The sequence below is a fragment of the Agelaius tricolor genome, unplaced genomic scaffold (genome assembly GCF_023055355.1).
Source record: "Agelaius tricolor isolate 1412-34295 unplaced genomic scaffold, bAgeTri1.0.p SCAF_16, whole genome shotgun sequence".
Lineage (NCBI taxonomy): Eukaryota > Metazoa > Chordata > Aves > Passeriformes > Icteridae > Agelaius > Agelaius tricolor.
The window spans coordinates 14,647,206-14,665,759 of NW_027269276.1; the positions used below are offsets into that span (position 1 = coordinate 14,647,206).

General features: G+C 36.1%; 1 protein-coding gene across 2 annotated transcripts in view; it reads right to left on the bottom strand.

Annotated features, from left to right (window-relative positions):
* Positions 1 to 1,368: 1,368 nt before the first annotated feature.
* LRRC49 (leucine rich repeat containing 49) overlaps positions 1,369 to 18,554 on the bottom strand; it is a 40,687-nt gene continuing 23,501 nt past the window's right edge. The window contains exons 10-18 of one of the 2 annotated variants that reach the window (XM_071441663.1): positions 17,239 to 17,297; positions 15,982 to 16,065; positions 13,138 to 13,289; positions 10,919 to 11,156; positions 9,478 to 9,663; positions 5,594 to 5,703; positions 4,770 to 4,923; positions 2,561 to 2,763; positions 1,369 to 1,694 (exon numbers count right to left, since the gene is read on the bottom strand). In XM_071441663.1, coding sequence (XP_071297764.1) covers positions 1,646 to 1,694; positions 2,561 to 2,763; positions 4,770 to 4,923; positions 5,594 to 5,703; positions 9,478 to 9,663; positions 10,919 to 11,156; positions 13,138 to 13,289; positions 15,982 to 16,065; positions 17,239 to 17,297 — 1,235 coding nt within the window. In that variant the 3' untranslated portion in view covers positions 1,369 to 1,645. The remainder of the gene's footprint in view (positions 1,695 to 2,560; positions 2,764 to 4,769; positions 4,924 to 5,593; positions 5,704 to 9,477; positions 9,664 to 10,918; positions 11,157 to 13,137; positions 13,290 to 15,981; positions 16,066 to 17,238; positions 17,298 to 18,554) is intronic. The other variant, XM_071441662.1, reaches the window with a different exon arrangement.

Below are 18,554 nucleotides of genomic sequence, written 5' to 3' on the forward strand. Positions count from 1 at the left end.
GATTCATTTTTTCAAGATCCTACCTTAAAGCATCAAACCAGGATTATGCTTCTAAAGACTCAATATCAGAAAGTCTGGCTTTTCTCTTGATTTTCCCATGGAGGACTTCCTGTTCCTCTAGACCAATACAACCTTCTTAAAACATTTTTTTCCACTCTTTTACTGCTGCTGAATCTGATTCAAAAGGGGCCCATCTGTTCCAGCAACATCATCAGGAGAGCTCTGCACTTCCACACAGCTGCTGAGCTTTCTGTCCCCCTGCAGAAGCTGGAATTGCTTCATGCACCCACTTGGCACAGAAATTATGTAAAGAAAATGATAGATCCAAAAACCTATTGCATGATCATTTCTACACTGGCTGTTTCTCTAATGTAAACTCTCCTTTTCTCACATTTTGCAGGGCCCTAATTTGTTCCTTTAATAAAATGCACTATAAAACTCGAGGGTGCAATTTTCCAATGGAAAGGAAACAAAAATCCCACCAAACAAACTAATCTTATTATAAATTCCATGAAGCAGCTCAAACAGCCCAGATAGGTGATTGTTTCTATTAAATTCTATCAACTACTGGAGCAGTTTCTCCAGGAATTCTAACACTCCCCTAGAATTTAAATGACTTAACCTCCACTGCATTCTGCAGACTGAAAACCAGCAAATATAACATGAACCAAGTGGAAAATTGCATTTAGCAGTGATGTACCCACATCACTGCTAACCTATCACATGCTCTGAAACCGGATTCCCTCAGACAACACAGATGCACCAACATGACCTGAATGCAAGCAGGCTGAACTCTCCAAAACACCTGTGACCATTTAATTCCTGTACTCACTCAGGGCTCAGGGAGCTTGGTCTGCTCAGCCTGGACAAGAGTTAAGGGAGACCTTAAAGCACCTTCCAGTGCCCATGAGGGCTCCAAGAGAGCTGGAGAGGGCATTGGAACAAGGGCATGCGGTGACAGGACAAGGGGGAATGGCTTGAAACGAAAGAGGGAAGATTTAGATTGGATATATGGAAGAAATTCTTCCTGTGAGGGTGGTGAGGCCCCAGCAAAGGTTACCCAGAGAAGCCCTGGCTGCCCCATCCCTGGAAGTGTCCAAGGCCAGGCTGGACAGGGCTTTGGGCAATCTGGTCTGGTGGAAAATGTCCCTGCCTCTGGCAGAGCATTGGAACTAGATGGTCTTTAAAGTTCATTCCAACCCAAACCTTCCATGATTTTCTGGCCATAAAAACACATTAAACTGTATCTGCATCTCTGCTTTGACAGAAAATACCTTCTAGATACAGTTTAAAAATAAACTTACCTTTGAGTCATAGAAATATTTGCAGGAAGTTTTCTTTAGTTTCTTTTTTATAAATGAGCCCAAGTAAAATAAGAACACTTTTAATTAAGTATAAAATGCACAAAGGTTTTGGATTGTTTTAGTTAAGGTACAATGGAACTAAAACTTTAAATTTAAATGGCACAAATTTCTACCTGCATCTGAATGCCATCCATGGCAATCAGCTGGACTTGCTAAGGCTTCCTAGATTCAATTTCTGGACAGGAGCTGACAAGCTGTTTATTGTGGCAGTTACTGTACTATGGAATGGGGGGTTGTTCTGCCCCTTCAGGTGATTTTGGGGCAAGTGTTGTCTCATCTCTTCATGCAGCATTAAGTCTTTTCTTTGCACACAGTACTTCTTTATAGTATCTGTGAAAGGTAAAAGTGAAGAATTTATTTTTATTGATAATATGAAATTTTCACAGAGTCACAGAAATGAATTACAACTGAATAGCAGTTATCAGTCTCCCTACCAAATGTAATGCATGCATTTTAGCTCATTTGATCTTGGCAAACCTCAGAAGTTAATAAGTTAGTAATCAAGAAACAAAATAAATTATACTAACATATTTTAACAAAATAAAAATAAAGCTCAAGTGAGAACACCCTGGAATCATATTTTACCTATAACAATTTACACAACCTTAACAACATTAACAAAAAACATTTGAAATTAGGTTTGGGCAATTTGTCCAGTTGAGAATTAGGCTGATTAAATGTCAACATTCTGAGCACTCTCATGTGCAAAAGTGTTCTATAATCTGACAAATTAAACAATAATAATAAGTCTTCATCAAGTTCAGGGTGTAAAATAATTTATTAGGTTCTGGTCATAAAAAATTTAGCTACTATTCTTGGGGTTTTTAAACAGCAGCAGTCAAAAAAGTGACAATTGAAAAGTGTTCAATAAAAATAAGGCAAACTTTGTAAATTTGTTCCTTAAAAATCAATGCTGTAGCACTACAGAATCAAGGGTAGCAGAAAATAATAAACAAGAACTTAGTAAAACAATCACCAAGTCATTTCTTTGCTATCACTTCAGATAGCCAAGGAAGCATTGGTAAAGCAGTATGAAAGCAAACTTTCATTTCAAAACGAATAAGAATTAATTAAGATTTAAAGGCATCCTTTTGAGGGGAGGAAGTGAAGTATGCCCTAGTGATGAGAATTTCATATTCTATTGGTTTAAGTTTGTAAAACAAGAGAGAATAGTGAACCAAAAGCCTGGACTCTACTGTTTCTGCTCAGTGATCCTCTGGAGGCAGAGTTTCATGTAGGAGTTTTTATTGCGGATTTCCAGCACTGCATCTCGGACAAGCTCAATGAACAGCTGAGGCCAGAGCTTCTGCAAGGATTCATTCTTCATATTGATGTCAGCTGCTTCTTTCACTAAGTTCTCAACGTATGTCTGGCAAAATGTTTTTCTTTCTTTGATTTCCTGCATGAGAGAAAAATTACACAATGTATTAAAAAAAAGGAAAAAAAGATTAAACCAGAGCAAATCCACAAAAACCCTCTAAAAAATCAAATGAATTAAAGAACATAACAATTAGCTGGCAGATGCTGTTGTGTACTTTCTCCCCCTGGTTCTAAGTTGCATGGCTCAGGGTCTATGTCCAGGCTTTTATGAGTGTAGCCACAGAACCTTAATGTATTCATAATGTTCATACTATATTAAGTAATTAATTTATCTGAAATTAATTTTCAAGTAATTATATAAATACCTGTTAACAGCATTACAATTTGTGTTGCTTTCTGGCATAGCAGGGAAAATTTACAGAAATTATTAAACACTAAACTACTTTTCCTTCTCTTCCTTCCCAGAATTTCATCCTTATAGTACAACAGTTGAAAAGTAGATAGTTTTCTACCTGCCCTAACAAGAAGATTGTCATAGAAAACCATCCCAGTACTCATCCTTTGCCACAGTCACTCTGGCAAGTGCTGGTTCCTAATGTGTATTACATTAGATACTGAAGTAAGCTGAACTTTCAAAAATAATAAAAAGATACTATGCTTTGTGCAACTACTAGCTCTGCATTTTAATAACTCAAACTGTATTAATCCCTGATTCAGCAAAGTTTCTATAAAATGCCTTAAGCTTTGAAGAGTAAGTTATATTGGAGCTAAATATCTAGTTAGCTTGAATGGCAGCAGTGTTAAAAATGTTAGATCATGCTTCAGGCCACCAAAACAAAAGTTTTTAATGACTAATAAAGGTGAGAAAATGCTTTCCAGCAGTTTCAGCTAAAACTCCAAATTATTAATCAAAGACTCAAGACTGTCATCTTTAGCAATACACTTCTTCAGTGTCACATTTGTGAAGGTTACAGCTGCTGGGGACCTGGAAGGAGTCCTTTTTCCAGGACATAATCTTGTGACACCCTGTAGTACCTGCTGCCACATGCACAATGCTACAGCAAAGGACAAAGGGGAATTGCTGCACTGGGAAGAGAAAACAACACATTTATTTAATGGACTGTACAAATACTAAGCTTACTCTATTTTATTTTATTATAGGGCTGGTTCCATGGTAAAGGACAACAGAAATATTTCACTGTCTTCTCCATGCCATTCAAAGATTTAAGAGCTATCACTGTTTTTGAGGCTAAAATGTTTTCTTAATTTAATTTAAACCCTCCACACATGCAGTCATGGTCTCCTTCTTATGCTGTGGATCTTAGATAATAAAACCACAATGGAATAAAAGATTCAGTGATTACTGAATTTGATTTAATTTCTTGCACTACAGGATTTACATATTTCCACAAAATCAAAAAGCAAACAATGGGACAAATGTGGGAAGCAGAGTGCCTACAGTTAGAAGTCATGATGATTGCTCAGAAGAGAGATTGTGGCTGAAAAAATCATATTCTCCCTGGGAACAATTCCCCTCTGCCCAAGCAAAAGAGTGAGCAGATCAAAACCACAAACTAAAACAAGCGTGACTGATGCCCTTGTCTGAAACAAGCCAGCTTGCAATTTTACTAATAATTAAACCTAGTACTTTGCTTATATATTTATTTTCCTGTAGCTCACTTAAAAGCTAGGAAGCAGCTTTTTGTTACTACAGCCTGAACCATCTCATGTGTTGTCTGAAGGTGTTCTTCACCAATTCATTCAGGGAAAATTGAACATGCGCAATATACATTTTTCTTCCCAAAAAATTGTGTTCACTCCATATGGCTTGTAGGTGAGAATGTATTTCTGAGACTGTGGCATTGTTCAGGAATCACTTCACCAAGGACAGAAACTGAACATTTTCCAGTATTTAGGGGAAAAGATCAGTTAGATAAAATCAGATATGTAAATACGTTAAGCACTGATCTTTTAAAATCACCATTCTCAATAGCACAACTGAAACTTGACATACAGATAATTCAAAGAGCAGTAGCCTAAGGTTACCTAAAGGAAAATGTAAATATTTTGTAATGATATATTTACCTCAAGCTTTTCCATATGAAAATCTTTTGTCATGTAATTCAGCGTTGCTCGAGCTGTGCTTTCCCCTCCACTTCTTCTGTTATCACCACTTTCCTCACTCCCAACCCCAGATTTCTTTCCCTTTCCCTCCAGCAGATAATGGAATTGCTTCCTCCTGTGAAATGAGATTTACAATCCTAATTATCAAAAACTTTTAAGTGCATATGTTTCTAGCTATTGTGAGGGGGGTTCTCCTTTTGAACATACATTTTTGAGCTTTGAAGTACTTTGCATCCTCAAGTTATTTAATTACATATGACTCTAGATGTCCCTTCATTAATTTGTCTCTAAACAATTGACTCTGATATCACATAGCATCTCCTAAATAGGAAGTCTTGCAGCTTTAACTTTTATTAAGTATTTCTGCATAGTCTTCTATAGAAGACTAAAAATAGGGGGGTTTGGCAGCCTCTTTTACACTACAACTCTTAAATCTGTTAACCATTAATTACCCACTATAAAATACCCACTAAATAACCAGTTCTCATCATGAAGGTCCACAAGTCTTCAGCAATCCCAGTACAAATGCAGAATTGAACATGCAGTTCATTTGTGTGCACATTCCTTTTCATCTCCTCAGCAGACTTCATACAAGGTCTGGGAAAGCCTCTGGCTACATAGACCAGAGTTGGTAACACCTGTGCATTATGCAGAGGACCTGTCTTCTAGAAGATGGTATTTGTGAAATTTTCATCTTTTTACTTAAAATGAAGTTATTATAACAGTGTGCAAAAGAGTTAAACAACACGTTCTGGACAAACTCCAGTTCTGTTCTTGTATTTTACCTGGATTCTCCAAATAATGAAAGCATGCGGTAATGAGGCAGCTCTGAAGATGCCACATATGCCAGGATGCCAAAGAGCCTTTCTGCCTTTACAATGTCATTTTCAGTAACCTGTGAGACAGTGGGAAGAGGAGAAAAAAGAAAAAAATTACATTTCAAAATTAGCACATTTATATTTCATAACATATGTACATTAAGAATTAACTGAAATTTTTTATATAGAACACTGCACACAGATCTGTTGCAGGCACACCTTCAAAACATAGACTTGCTTCTACTGGCACTTTAAATGTATTTTAGAAGAAACCAGATGGGGTACTGGTGCTTGTTTTATTTCCTGTCATTCTGGATATTTTAATGTATATACATGCTGCCCTGTGTTTCATGATAGTCTTTGTGAAGTGAGGAATTTTAAAAAGGTTCCTTACATTCATTTTCTGAAGGCCAGACATATTAATTCTGCATGCATTTACAAAAAGGTCTACTGGAAAATTTCTGATTAAGCTATGCTGGAGAAACAGAAAGATTCTGGGCATGCACATGTGAAAAGATAACTTACAGACTCCCTTATTTTGGCAGCATCATGGAAAAGGTTTTATAAAAGAGAGGCTTTAGAGGGAAAAATTTTTCTCTGTATTTTTCAGCTCCTGAAAATAAGTGTTCACTCATTATATTTCTCTAAATGTCTACCATACTGTTGTTTCAATATTAAGTTCCAGCTGCTCTTTAACTTTCAATGGTTGAAAAATTTTCAGGATTCATTTTACACAAAATTGAAAAGCGTAAAGAAAGTGGAAGAGATTCATTCTTTGGTGCTGCTGGTTACTATTTTTTGCTTGTCTTGGCTTGTAGTCTCTGGAGACCACGGCCTGTGTTTCTCCCTGATGGCCAGACTATGAACTGACTTCAACTGCCAAAAGTTTGTTGGCACAGTTTCTGGGCTCCTGGCTTTGTACTGAGTGCAGAAGCAATCTTTATGATCACCATCTGACCTGGGTAACACTGGACAATGAAACTTACTCATTGACTTCTTAACTTCTGGATGAAATTTAATTTCCATTCATCCTATAACATACTTTGGGAGAGCAACCATTATTAAATACACTTCAATACTCACAATATTTACTAAGCACTTCCAGATAAACTTTGTATTCTGTGCTATTGAAATGCATGCATAAAATGGAATTTTGATCCACATTAACAGATTTTTATTGTATTCTTGTGTAATGTTTAGAGACTATACAATCTACAGTTGCCTAAAGTATACTGCTATAGCATAATGCAGGGGGGTAAATTTAGTCAAAACACAGATCAGGCAATTAGAAATGTCAATTCAATTTTTACAGTGGAGTTGTTAATTTTCATTTAAAATTAAGTAAGTCTTACTTAGTAGCCTAGGAGTAGATGACCTTGCTGAACAGTCTGCAACAGAAGCAAGGTCTAAAACAAAGAGCACAGAAGGCAGCTAGGGAAACAAAGCCCAGTGCAGGCAGAAATGCCTGCTGGAGAAATAAGTGATTTTAATGTATTTATTTATGTTAAGAGAAGCATAAGGACCAGGTCAACAGAGACAGCAATGCTGAATACAGTCTCCAGCTCACAGAAACTCATGTTCTCTATCTTAGTGCAGTGCATTGTTTGCTCCATTAATCACAAAAAGATGATAACGGTGGTATCACATAAATGTAAGGCTTTATGCCTGCTCCTTGCCAAGTGCACAGAGTAGGCACTGACTGTGCCAGCAGCCCTGCAAAGGCACAGGGATGCATCTGTCACACTCTATCCCATACCACGGGGTGCACAGCACTCTGGAGGGCTTGGTAACTTCAAACCTGGACAGTTTAGAATTAATCTGAGTTTAGAATTAATCTGAGATTACTATCACTGGGAAGAATTTCATATAGTATCTCAATAAAGACAATTTGCTTCTTCACAGTTAGTAAATGTAACAATTGGACAAGGGCACAGAATTATTGTTAGGGGGAGACCAACACTCAGCTTCTAGCCTGGAATATTAAGTGGAATGGTGGGGGAAGGCTGGGGAGAAAATAAAAGTTTTTTAAAGAAGTTTTTTACAGTTTGATAGTGCTACAGTGATGCAATTTATTTAGTTAATTCAGTTAGTATATATTGCTTTTACTTTGCAACTCTGCGTACCTCAGAGCTGACAACACAATATGGTCTCCACAAACACTGCTCACAAATGATGATCAGAATAGCAGAATATGCACATTTCCCTTTCTGTCATCTGGAACTGTTATTTAGGGCTGATCTAAGGTCTGAGAATCACTTCAGGGGTTGTGTTCTTTACATTGAAATAGAATTTTTTATTACTCATGTTAATCCAATAGGTATACACATCTGCAAAGCTGAACATCATGACTTCTGCTGTAGAGTAATGAAAAACAGCAATCAGAGCTCATCTCTTTCTTCTGCTTAGCTAAGACACTTTTCAAATGATTCATGACACTAGAAAAAAATTCTGTATGCACATCTTCATGTAGTGTGGTCTGGCTGAAAAAGTTTGTTGAGGACAAAAATGTTCTTGTCATACATATTTAAGATCTGATATATGTCCTACATAAAATCATGCTGTGCTACATGTGCTCCATTTACCAAATTAATCCCCAAGAACTATTAAATACAAAGTTTTCCCCCAGAGACTGAATTTGTTGACCTTGAGATTGTAACAAAAAGTCTACTTAAACAGTTGTGTTACTTTCTCTCTCCATGAAGACCAAACACAAGAATTATCTATTTGCTTATCATCCGAATCACTAGTAGATTTTGAAAATATGATGAAGTAAAAAAAGAAATAAACTTTCTATTTTTTTAAATCAAATTTGAAGAGCATTTTTTCAGCAAAGTACTATTTTGAAGTTATTCTATATTTTCCATGGGATTACTATAGTTATATTTTTTTCCTTTTCAAGATACTGTGCTGTTGGAGTGAGCCCTATTTCCATCCTTTCCTTGTGAGCTAATTCATTTAAGCTCTTTACCCACTCTTACTCTTCTGAGTGACTAATCTATGTTTTATACAACTAAAACCAAGTAAACCACAACATCCAGCTTTGGCTGGATCAGATAACAAGTATATCTAATCCAAAACATATGATGATGACCAAATTAAAATACCAGATCTAAATACTAAAGCTGTGTATTATTTTTGCTCTAATTAACCTCCATAACATCTCTTAAACTTATTTAGCATTTAAAATTGAATGTGTATTCATACATTGTGTTGCATTGTAACTATTTTCACCCCCTTTATGATCAAAGCCCAAGTATAAAATAGCTGGTTTATATGCTTGAATAAATTTAATTTCAATTGATGTAAAGGGGAACACATAGTATACAAAGAACAACAATATTAGTGTCCTAACTTTATGTTTATTTAAACACGAAATGTTCACTCAACAACAAAAAATGCACCCTAAAACTCTTGTACATAGCAAGCAGAAAAACTTTTTAAAAAACGTATTTGACAGACTTTTCCTGTAACAGGCTTAAAGCAGAAAATATGATTCCATGGTATTTTGTAACACTGGCAATTGCAAATAATCATATACAGTAAACTACTAAGGACTCCGTCAAACACATTTTTGCCTAAGTATTCAATGTCAGTGCTGTGATTTCCTTAAAAAGTGCTTCTTAAAATCAAGTGCAATTGGGCAGTTCTTTAATAATAATTTCACTAAATATTATTAATTTTAGTATTAATTGCACAAGAAATTACATGGTGAAGTCTACTTAAATCTTTTCCCCCTAAGACCGAGAAGACACTGACAGGGTTGTGCTCATTTCATTAGGAATTCATCTGCTCTTTTAAAACAACACTAATTTATCCTGTAAGAGCAATTATAAGAAGCAAGACCATGCTACCTTCTCTCCATTTATCTTCTGCAGATTAAAATGGTTCAGTCTGAAGAGAACATAGTATTTCCACAAAGTGAAGTTGACAACTGGATTTCCCTGAGGATCAACTGTCAGCTGTTCCATGCGATGCATCTCAGCCAAGGCATTAAACTGCTGCAGCGCCACAAGATTTGTCTCCTTAAACTTCAGGTGCTAAAGAAAGTCAAACCCCAACAAATTAAATAAGGAAACAATAAAGAGTGAACACAGTGATTCTATTCTGTGCCACTCCATTTTCAAACTGTAACACTCATGTGTCTGATGAAGCAACTGAGCCCATTTCATTTGAGATCTCTGTAGCAAAACACATCAATGTATCAACCAACTGCTGTATTACCTATACTAAGAGATGTCAACCTTACAAGCCCCAAGCAATTTCTAAATTCTTTACTTAAAGCAGGAATATTTTCAATGTTACATAAAGCAATGATACTACTTAAACAATGCCTACTTTAATTCTACAAGTAAAGCACCTGCAATATCTACAGATAAAAGTAAGAACAATACACACTTTTAAAATATTCTGCCCTTTTCAGGCACAGGGTGCTGGCCTAAATCATTCCTGCCCTACACCAATGTTCCTATGAGCATGGTGTGTGCTACATAACAGCATTAATGCTGGAAGAGCAAGGGGGAAAGGTTGATGAAGATAAAAATTTAAAGTTGCAATTTTTTTAAAGTTGTGATTCTGCTATCACCCACAAATTGTCCCCCACCCACAGTGAAACAATGGCTTCATTAAGACAGATAAATTTGTCTTGAGCTCCCCACAAATTGATCAGTCTCAATTAAACCATTAAGTTTTGTTATACTCAAAATCTTGAGAAGCAGCAGGGAGCTCCAGAGCCAATCAATCTCAGCTACAAGTTGCTTGCTCAGATAATGTTTGTTATCTCTATTTTACTATTTGCATTAAAATGACTGATTTGAATGACTAAGAAAAAAAGAGACAAACTGAAGAGAGTTCTCATTCATGTTGCTTTTCTCTATCAAGAACTGAGGAATTTTGTTAACTGTGCTGATTTAGTCAGCTATTCCTTCTAATCTTCATCTTTTTATCCTATCAGCAATTTGCTCTTTGGACACAAATGAAGTCTTCCTGATACCACGGTTTCATAACAATAGTACAGAACAACAATACTATATTTACACACAAGTCTTGCAACTTAAAAATAATTAGGTAGGTCAAAGGAATTAGAAGAAATATAAATCAGTCTGAAAATAAATCTAAATTTAAATTATTAATTTTTAAGTATCAAGGTTATCATTATAACAGAAGAAAATATGCAATTCTTAACTGTATCTATTCACATGAAAGCACTTAGTGGGGGGGGTATGCCAAAGTAAGGTTCTTTTAAACAATCCATATTCCATAGCTGTTCAAAGCTGAAACATGAGGCATGCTCACCACACAGTTAGGGAATTTTGTCTTCAGTTTTGCTAGCACTTGAACAATTTCATCAAATTCTATGAACATGAAGGAGACTGTGGCAATAATGCCAGCTGTTTGAACACTCCAGTTTCGATCCAGGCACTCCAGTGCCCCAGAGCCATACAAGCCAAGAGTGTCTCCTTCCACCTCCACTAAATGAGACTCCAGAACAGACAAGCCTTGTACTGCACTGCTCAGGATGGTATCAAGAGATCTGTAGAGGAAATAAAAATACAGTGATATAAATGAGATGATTTTGAAATAATATCATCACTCTACCAAGTAACAGTCCTTTCTTTTACCAAAACTCAACTGTCAAATGCAATGGCATTTCTCAGTATTCATTCATTTTCAGTACCCCATCTGGTTCAAATACATAAAGGCTGGAAACCCCTTCTTCCATCAAGTAACACTGTATTTGTTCTACTTCTTCAGCAGAAAGGGTCTGGGTGTATTTGAGTTGGTGGTGGGGTCAAATTAAATAAAGAATCCATTCATATTTAGTAATTGGCTTTAAAATTTGAGCTCAGAATGGTAACCTAGCATGTTTTGTGTTGCTTTAGATATCTAAACCAAGCTTCAAACAATCTATTTATTTAAGCAATGTCGCCTTCACATTCTGGTTGCTATGTGAAGTGTAGAAGTGGACATTAGCAATAACTCAAGCATTGCTTTCAAATAATGTGACTTTTCCAATTCACAAGAGCAATTTTTAAATTAAGCAATCAATCCAGGTATTCCTGAAAACGATTTCTTTTTGTCCTACCTCAAACATGACACACTCATCTGGCTGGACCTAAAGCGTACAGAGACCTCAGGATAAGCACAAATTACAGGTTTAGAAAGTTATGTGATGATTGTTATTTTATACTTTATTCTTTACCACATTCTTAGTCTTGTTAAAGTATTTTGACTAGTAGCAATCATTTGACTGATGTTCTCTTGACAATAAGAATCAGAACTCTAAAATTTCACTCCACTGAAAATGTTGAGAGCCCACCACTTCATATGTGAGGCTTTAATTACTTCTCTATTCTGAATTGCACCTGCAATTTTATTGCTTAGTAGCTCATCTTGCAATTCTTCACTATGATAAAACACATACATCAAAACAGCATCATTTCTCAAGCAATGGCAATTTTTTGATTAACAGACAAACAGTCAAACTACCATAGTTACACTGACTTGGTCATGGGGGAGGGATTACCACCACTGAATTAAATGGCAAAGAAACCAAGCAGGCAATAAAGCAGTGGGTAAATGCATTGAGGGGAAACCTTTGGAAGCACAAGAATAGAAAAGATGATGGCAATTTAAAAATGCAAAGGAAAAAGGGGTTCAAAAGATGTAGCACTTGACTGGAGATAAGAACCAGTTCTAGCCACACAAGACTGAAACTCAGATGGGTTCTACTTGTGAGAGACAAAGACTTCCTGAGCATCCCTGACATTTGCAGCATTGACCAGGGACAGCAGGAAGCTGTACTTGCTATTGAATTTGTGCAGACTATTTTTTCAGGCATTTGCTCAAGCTAGCCAAGGTTGAAGTGCTACTTTGGTTTTAGCCAATCCAAGGCATACACTGCTAATTAAGTTCTGCAGTGGTTTTTGGCCACATAGCCACTTTTTTAGATGCAAATAAACAAAAAATAATATCTTTTAAACCAAAAAATACTAAAATAATCTTGAGAATAAAACTTAGTCTGGTAATTGCTACTGTCACTGTATGGGTGTGAAAGCAGTCCAATAAAAGATGCAGCAGTTCAGACTAAGAGCCTGAATTCAACTATGAAACCTCTTGATACACAAAGAGATTACAAATCTTCATAATGCTCATACATCTTCATTTTGCTCATTTAAACTGAAGGCAACAATCTAAGCTGTTAAGGAAATGAACAGCCTCAAGAAGGCTCAGGAATTCACATTTAACATTTCTTGTAAACATGAAGTTGTCCTTTATTTAGCAAAATCACATAATAATTTAGCTTGCACTTCTTTAGGCAATGAGTTGCTGTTCTATTTCTTTTTAAACATGTTACTCATTACTAATGGTCAAAAGCAAAGTAAGCCAACTTTCCAGGGTTGCTGTGCATATAAGGTACTTTTGATAATGAAATACAGTGAGATCTCAGTGGTGAGAAGCAGTAACCTGAAACTGAAGACTTGAACAGGTAAAAGCATCACCAAATAGAATACCTGCTTTCTTCAGGAAACACATATGCAGCACTGCCATTGATCTGGCAGGGCTCATTTTCTTTATCTTTGTTTAAAGAAGCCTCAAGAGCGAGTTGGTTCTGCTGGATCTCCCATTGCCGAGCGATGTTACCGATCGTTAACCGCTTCTTTTCCTGAAACGAGACACACCGTGAGCGTGACAGGGCAGGGGCAGCACATTTGTTTGGTCTGAAATATGCTGCTCAAGCAAAACATTTTAAATTGTTTCAAATTGAAGAAACTGTACACAGTGGTTGGTGGTTATGCATTAAAATCAATGCATTGTTCTAGTGCTATTTTGCATAAGTGCCAGCACATAATTTCACAAAATTTGAAATAAAGAAACAAGAAAAGTAACATAATAAACCCACAGCTTATGAAAGCATGAAGTTAAGTTACTTAGGACATGGAAACTGCTACTTCTGCAAGTTTTTCCATTTCAAAGAGCTCAAAACTCTAGTTCATGTTCCATTTGCCATGGGAGTTTTGACACTCTCTGGTCAGTGCTCTACACTTACAGACTTCCACAATGACCGAGCTCCATGTCACAGGAAGGGAGGGAAGCTGGAATCATCAGTGGTTTTTATCACAACAATCTTTAGAAAATTCTGTTGGTTCTCAAGGCTTTAGGGTCTCAACCTCAATTACTGTACAGCTCTACTGCTTTGTTAGCCCTCAGATGTGGGCTGCTGGATTCCTACAGAACTTCAAAAACTTCCATGAATTCCTTCTACATAAAGCAAACTTTACAAGTGTGAAGATTCTGCTAGCAGTAACTTTCTCTTGTTCCAGTAAATATTAAGTTCAACCACTGTTGGAAAGGAATGACATTCTCTATACATTTCAAAGCACATCTCAAGCTTTCCCAGAAGAGTGGGTTGGAAGCAATAAAAGAGAAGCTGGAAAAAGAGATGAAGAAATTCTGTTGTTTGGACAGACAAGTATCAGCAAGGGAAAAAGAAGAGATGACATTGGTGAAATAAACATTTTCAATGCAGTGCATACAGGAAAACAGCAAATGTTTGCTACTGAATGAGTGCCTATAATTTCATTTACACTTCATATAGCATAAGAAATGTTGGAGAAATGTGATGGTAAAAGAAAATTGCAGAACATAATTCTCTAAATATTTTTTTCAGATTTAACTATGAAGAAACCTATAGTTGACAACTTTTTTTGCTGGACATTGTATCTATGTCATATTTGTTCCTTCAGTTCAAATGTGTAGAACAGGAAAAAAGCCCGAATCATAACAACCCATTCACAAAGGAAAATCTACAAAATCATCAAATCGTATGAAAAATATTGGTGTTTTACTGTTATGCCACTTAACTGTTTGAAGATAGGAAATGTACTTTGATAAAATAAAGTCTAAAATGTAATGTTGAAATTGATTAATGATGACACCAGGTGTTAAAAATATTTTTTCTTCTAAGGAAATTTTCCACTAGCAAAAAGCACCTCAAAATCTAGGCCACCAAGACAAACAATCTCTCTGCTACAAGGAAACATTACATCAATGATTAAGAACATGAACTACAAATAAATACCTACTTTTTTTTTCTAGTCAGAGACACACTTTCAACAGCATGAGACAATGTCATGTGTGAAAATTCTTTACTAATTTTCCATTTCTTGATGCTACTAAGATCTATCACCAACACTTCAAATCTGAAGATACTTTAAATACATCAATATCTTGCAGGGAAAGAAGAAATACCAAAACCAAACAAACACACTATTTACAAAACCCAAAACCACCTCTCAAACCATATCTAAGTCTTTTATTATAATATCAATATTTTTTAATCAAACAGAAATATACAAGGATACAAATATACAAGAAATCAAAACATATTCTTATTCACTGGACACAAAATTTTTCACCCCTATTCTCTTGGGGGGTTTTGATATACTTAAAACATCTTTTAACATACTGTTAACATTCTGTTTGTGTCTTATTATTTTTCAGTTCTATGTTTGCTACACTTCTTATGGCCTCCTGCAACTAATCCAGTCTAATCCCCTTCATGAAATATGATTTTACCTAGGAAACTTAATATGGACATGAACATTTCTTGTTTATTTGAATGCCAAATGGAAGGAGATTGTTTGTACGGGCATTACTGGCTGACAACAACAAAAAAAAAGTAGGCACTTTTTTCTCCAAAAAAAGAGATTTGGAGCCAGATGATGATATTCACACAGCAAATGGAATGAAGATACTCTTAGATTCTGGATCTTTGGTCTCCTATCAGGAGCACAGCCCATGCGGTCAGCAGCCCATGAAGAGTGTTCTGGAGGGCAGCAGGGTCTGCCCTGGTGGGGCACTTCTGCCTGTGTGTGTCAGCACCAAGCAGGCCAGCTGGGCTGGGAGATAAGATAGATCAGAGTTGTGCTGACAGAGACACAGCTGGAGCCTGCCTGTGCCCTCAGGGCCCCTGCACTCTATCCACAGAAAGGAACAAACTCAACAGGAGGAAACAAAGGAAAAACTACTTGAGAACACCAGAGTGGTCACCTGGAAAGGGGAGACCAAGGAATGTGAAATGACTGGAGATGTCCTTTACTTTAGCCTGGATTTAGGAAAATGAAGTTTGCCATCCACTGACATGTATCACACTCGTGGTTCAACATGGGCTTTCTGCTAAAGTGCACCTTGCATGTTTGACTGAATAGAGTTTCAGTCATGGAGTGCACTGTTGAAGCTGGGAAAATAGATGGAGGCATATTAGGGTATATAATACAATATCTACAGCCAAAAAAGGGATATAAATGATTGCTGTAAACTGGTTTACAGTAACCTTAGAACAGCCATGACAATACCTTAAGCAAGGTCTGTCTGTGGCTTTCACGCTTCCTCTCTTCCTCTTTCCTGGCTGCAATAGATGCCATACGTCTTTCTTCTTCCTGGAGGAAAAAAGAAACACAAATTCCTAAAGGGAGGAACTAAGCCAGTTCTGAAAAGGATTACTGATAAAATACGTTCTTGTGTTGGTATTTGAAATGGAAATTTTCATTTTAACACAATTTTAGAATTTTTATCATCTTAATGTTTCTAAATACCATTAAAACCAATCAAATTGTTACTACTCAGATAAAAATGCTGAAGATAAAGCAAGTTAAAAGTAATATATGTAAGAGTCTTTGAAAAAGTATAAAGCATATGGTGACCATGAAAAATATTTTTAGATATGACACTGCAATATATCTTTGTAGTAGTTTTTGCAATTACCAGGATTTTTTTTTTTTTTTTTTTTGGTAAAAAACACACAGAGCAAAAAAGCTGGGTTCTAGTTATGCTTGAATCACAATCCAGGATTAATTTTCATCATTATAAGCTTTTTTCTGGGCCTGGCTTTTCTCAATCAGCAACAGAACTTGAGAAGAACAGAACATTTTCCAAGTTAGCTATTCCATGACCATTATGCCTCATCAACATTATTGCCTAATGATGAAGTCTCAAGAAGAAAGTCATTGATTTCTAAACAATGAAAGTGAAGCTGTTTCATTTTCCTGGTACAGCAATTTGATACTGCAATAGCCATATTAGGTTGGATGCCCCTTGTTTACAGAAGTCTAAACATTCTCACAGCACAGTATTTTTAGAACATATATTTTCCAAGTAACAAAAGAAATGTTCACTATGAAGTAAAAAGTGTAGATTCTTTCCAACACAAATATTTGGGAAGCATACTTTAACTTATTTTGATTTACTTCACATGCCATTTGGGCGTTTCTATTGAAGCCTCTTCCCAGAACATATGAAAAGTGTTTTCATTTCCTCAAAATAGAAAGCTCCTGTCCAAATCTTTTCATTTTCTGGAAAAGTTATATGTTAACAAAATTAACAAACAAAAATGAACAGAAAGCACCATCAACCAATAAGACAAATTGACATGTCAAAATTTCTGCATAAATACAACATGCTATGTTTAGAGCATTTTAAGAGCCCCTAAGCACATGGGTGAGTGCTTACTGGAAGGGAAAATAAAACAGGAACTTCACACTTAGCAGGGCCATTACATTTTTAAGAAAACAATTTCCAAAGCATAAGAAATTCAGTGCACGTAGCAGACTTACTCTGATGTGTGTACAGTCCCCCTGAAACCAACTGACACACCATGGAATTTGGCACCAGTCTGAAAAGGGGTTAAAGAACAGATTTTCAAACTGTTCCTCCATGACTATCCTAATATCATATATTAACAACAGCATACCTCAATGCACAGAAAGGCAAGAGGCTTTGCACAGAGCAAGCTTCTATAACAAAATTGTATGCAAGAATTTCCTTGGAACACTAACTGGAAAGCCCCTAACTTTTTTTTTTTTTTTTTTTTAATTTATTTATTCTCAATGCAACTTGTCTTTCACTGGTGAAGTTCTGTTGGCAGCCTCCTCTGCTACTGGGCTTTTAAGCTATTCCTAAACAGGATATTTCCAAGGGGCTACTGCCATGGAGTTACAGCATGATCCTGGTTAGAAGGACTTCTGTAGGTCACATGTGGATGTTAAAGGAGATCACCAGTAACTGAATGACAAAATAAAAGGCACGTGGATACAGAAGGCCTTCTAGATGCCACTCCAACAAAACATCACACAATGAAATCCAGCAGTGAATGGGATGGTTCAGGGTTCAGGCAGGCTGTGGAAATCATGAACAAACCCCACACAGACAATATGTCACAAATATGAATGCATTATTAATAATGCAAATAAAAATGTACTGTTCCTCACTATATGATCCAGAATTTTAAGAACTGAAAATATTATCCCAATTATGTATTACATTATTCTGTTAGTGTTTTGTCTAAAAACCACAAATCTTAAAATAAAAGATAAACACTAGCAAACTACATTAGTGATATCTTTCTTTAGAGAGCAGGTTAGATTTGTTTCAGGGTTTTTTTTTTTAATTAAATTGCTTCATTTGACTGTGTATCTATGCTTTTAAACCAGGCTTCCTAAAGAAACAAGCTTTTTATAATTTTTCTGTCTTCATCTTCTCTGATGACTTTTCAACACATTGATCATATCAAATAACAATGTTTAGAAGTCTTAAACTAAGGGACTTTTCTTGTTCCCTAGAAGTTTGATTATATTAAACTGGTGTGTAGAAAGAAGAGAAATGTAAGCTAGTTTTACCACCAAGGAAGAGGAAGAAGAAACTATCCATTCTATTTGGCAGAAAACATCTGGCCATTCATCAGAGACTCAGTTTCAATCTAACTGAGCTGGTGTTGTGTTTCACAGTGGTGGAGGTGAGAGCTTGATAACAAAATTCCATTAATAGACAATTAGCCTTCATTAATTTTATTCATTTCAAAACAATTTGCTGTAGTTTTTTCCCAAGTTTTAAAGCAAAAGTTCCCTAATCAGTTTTCTCTCAGCTTCTACAA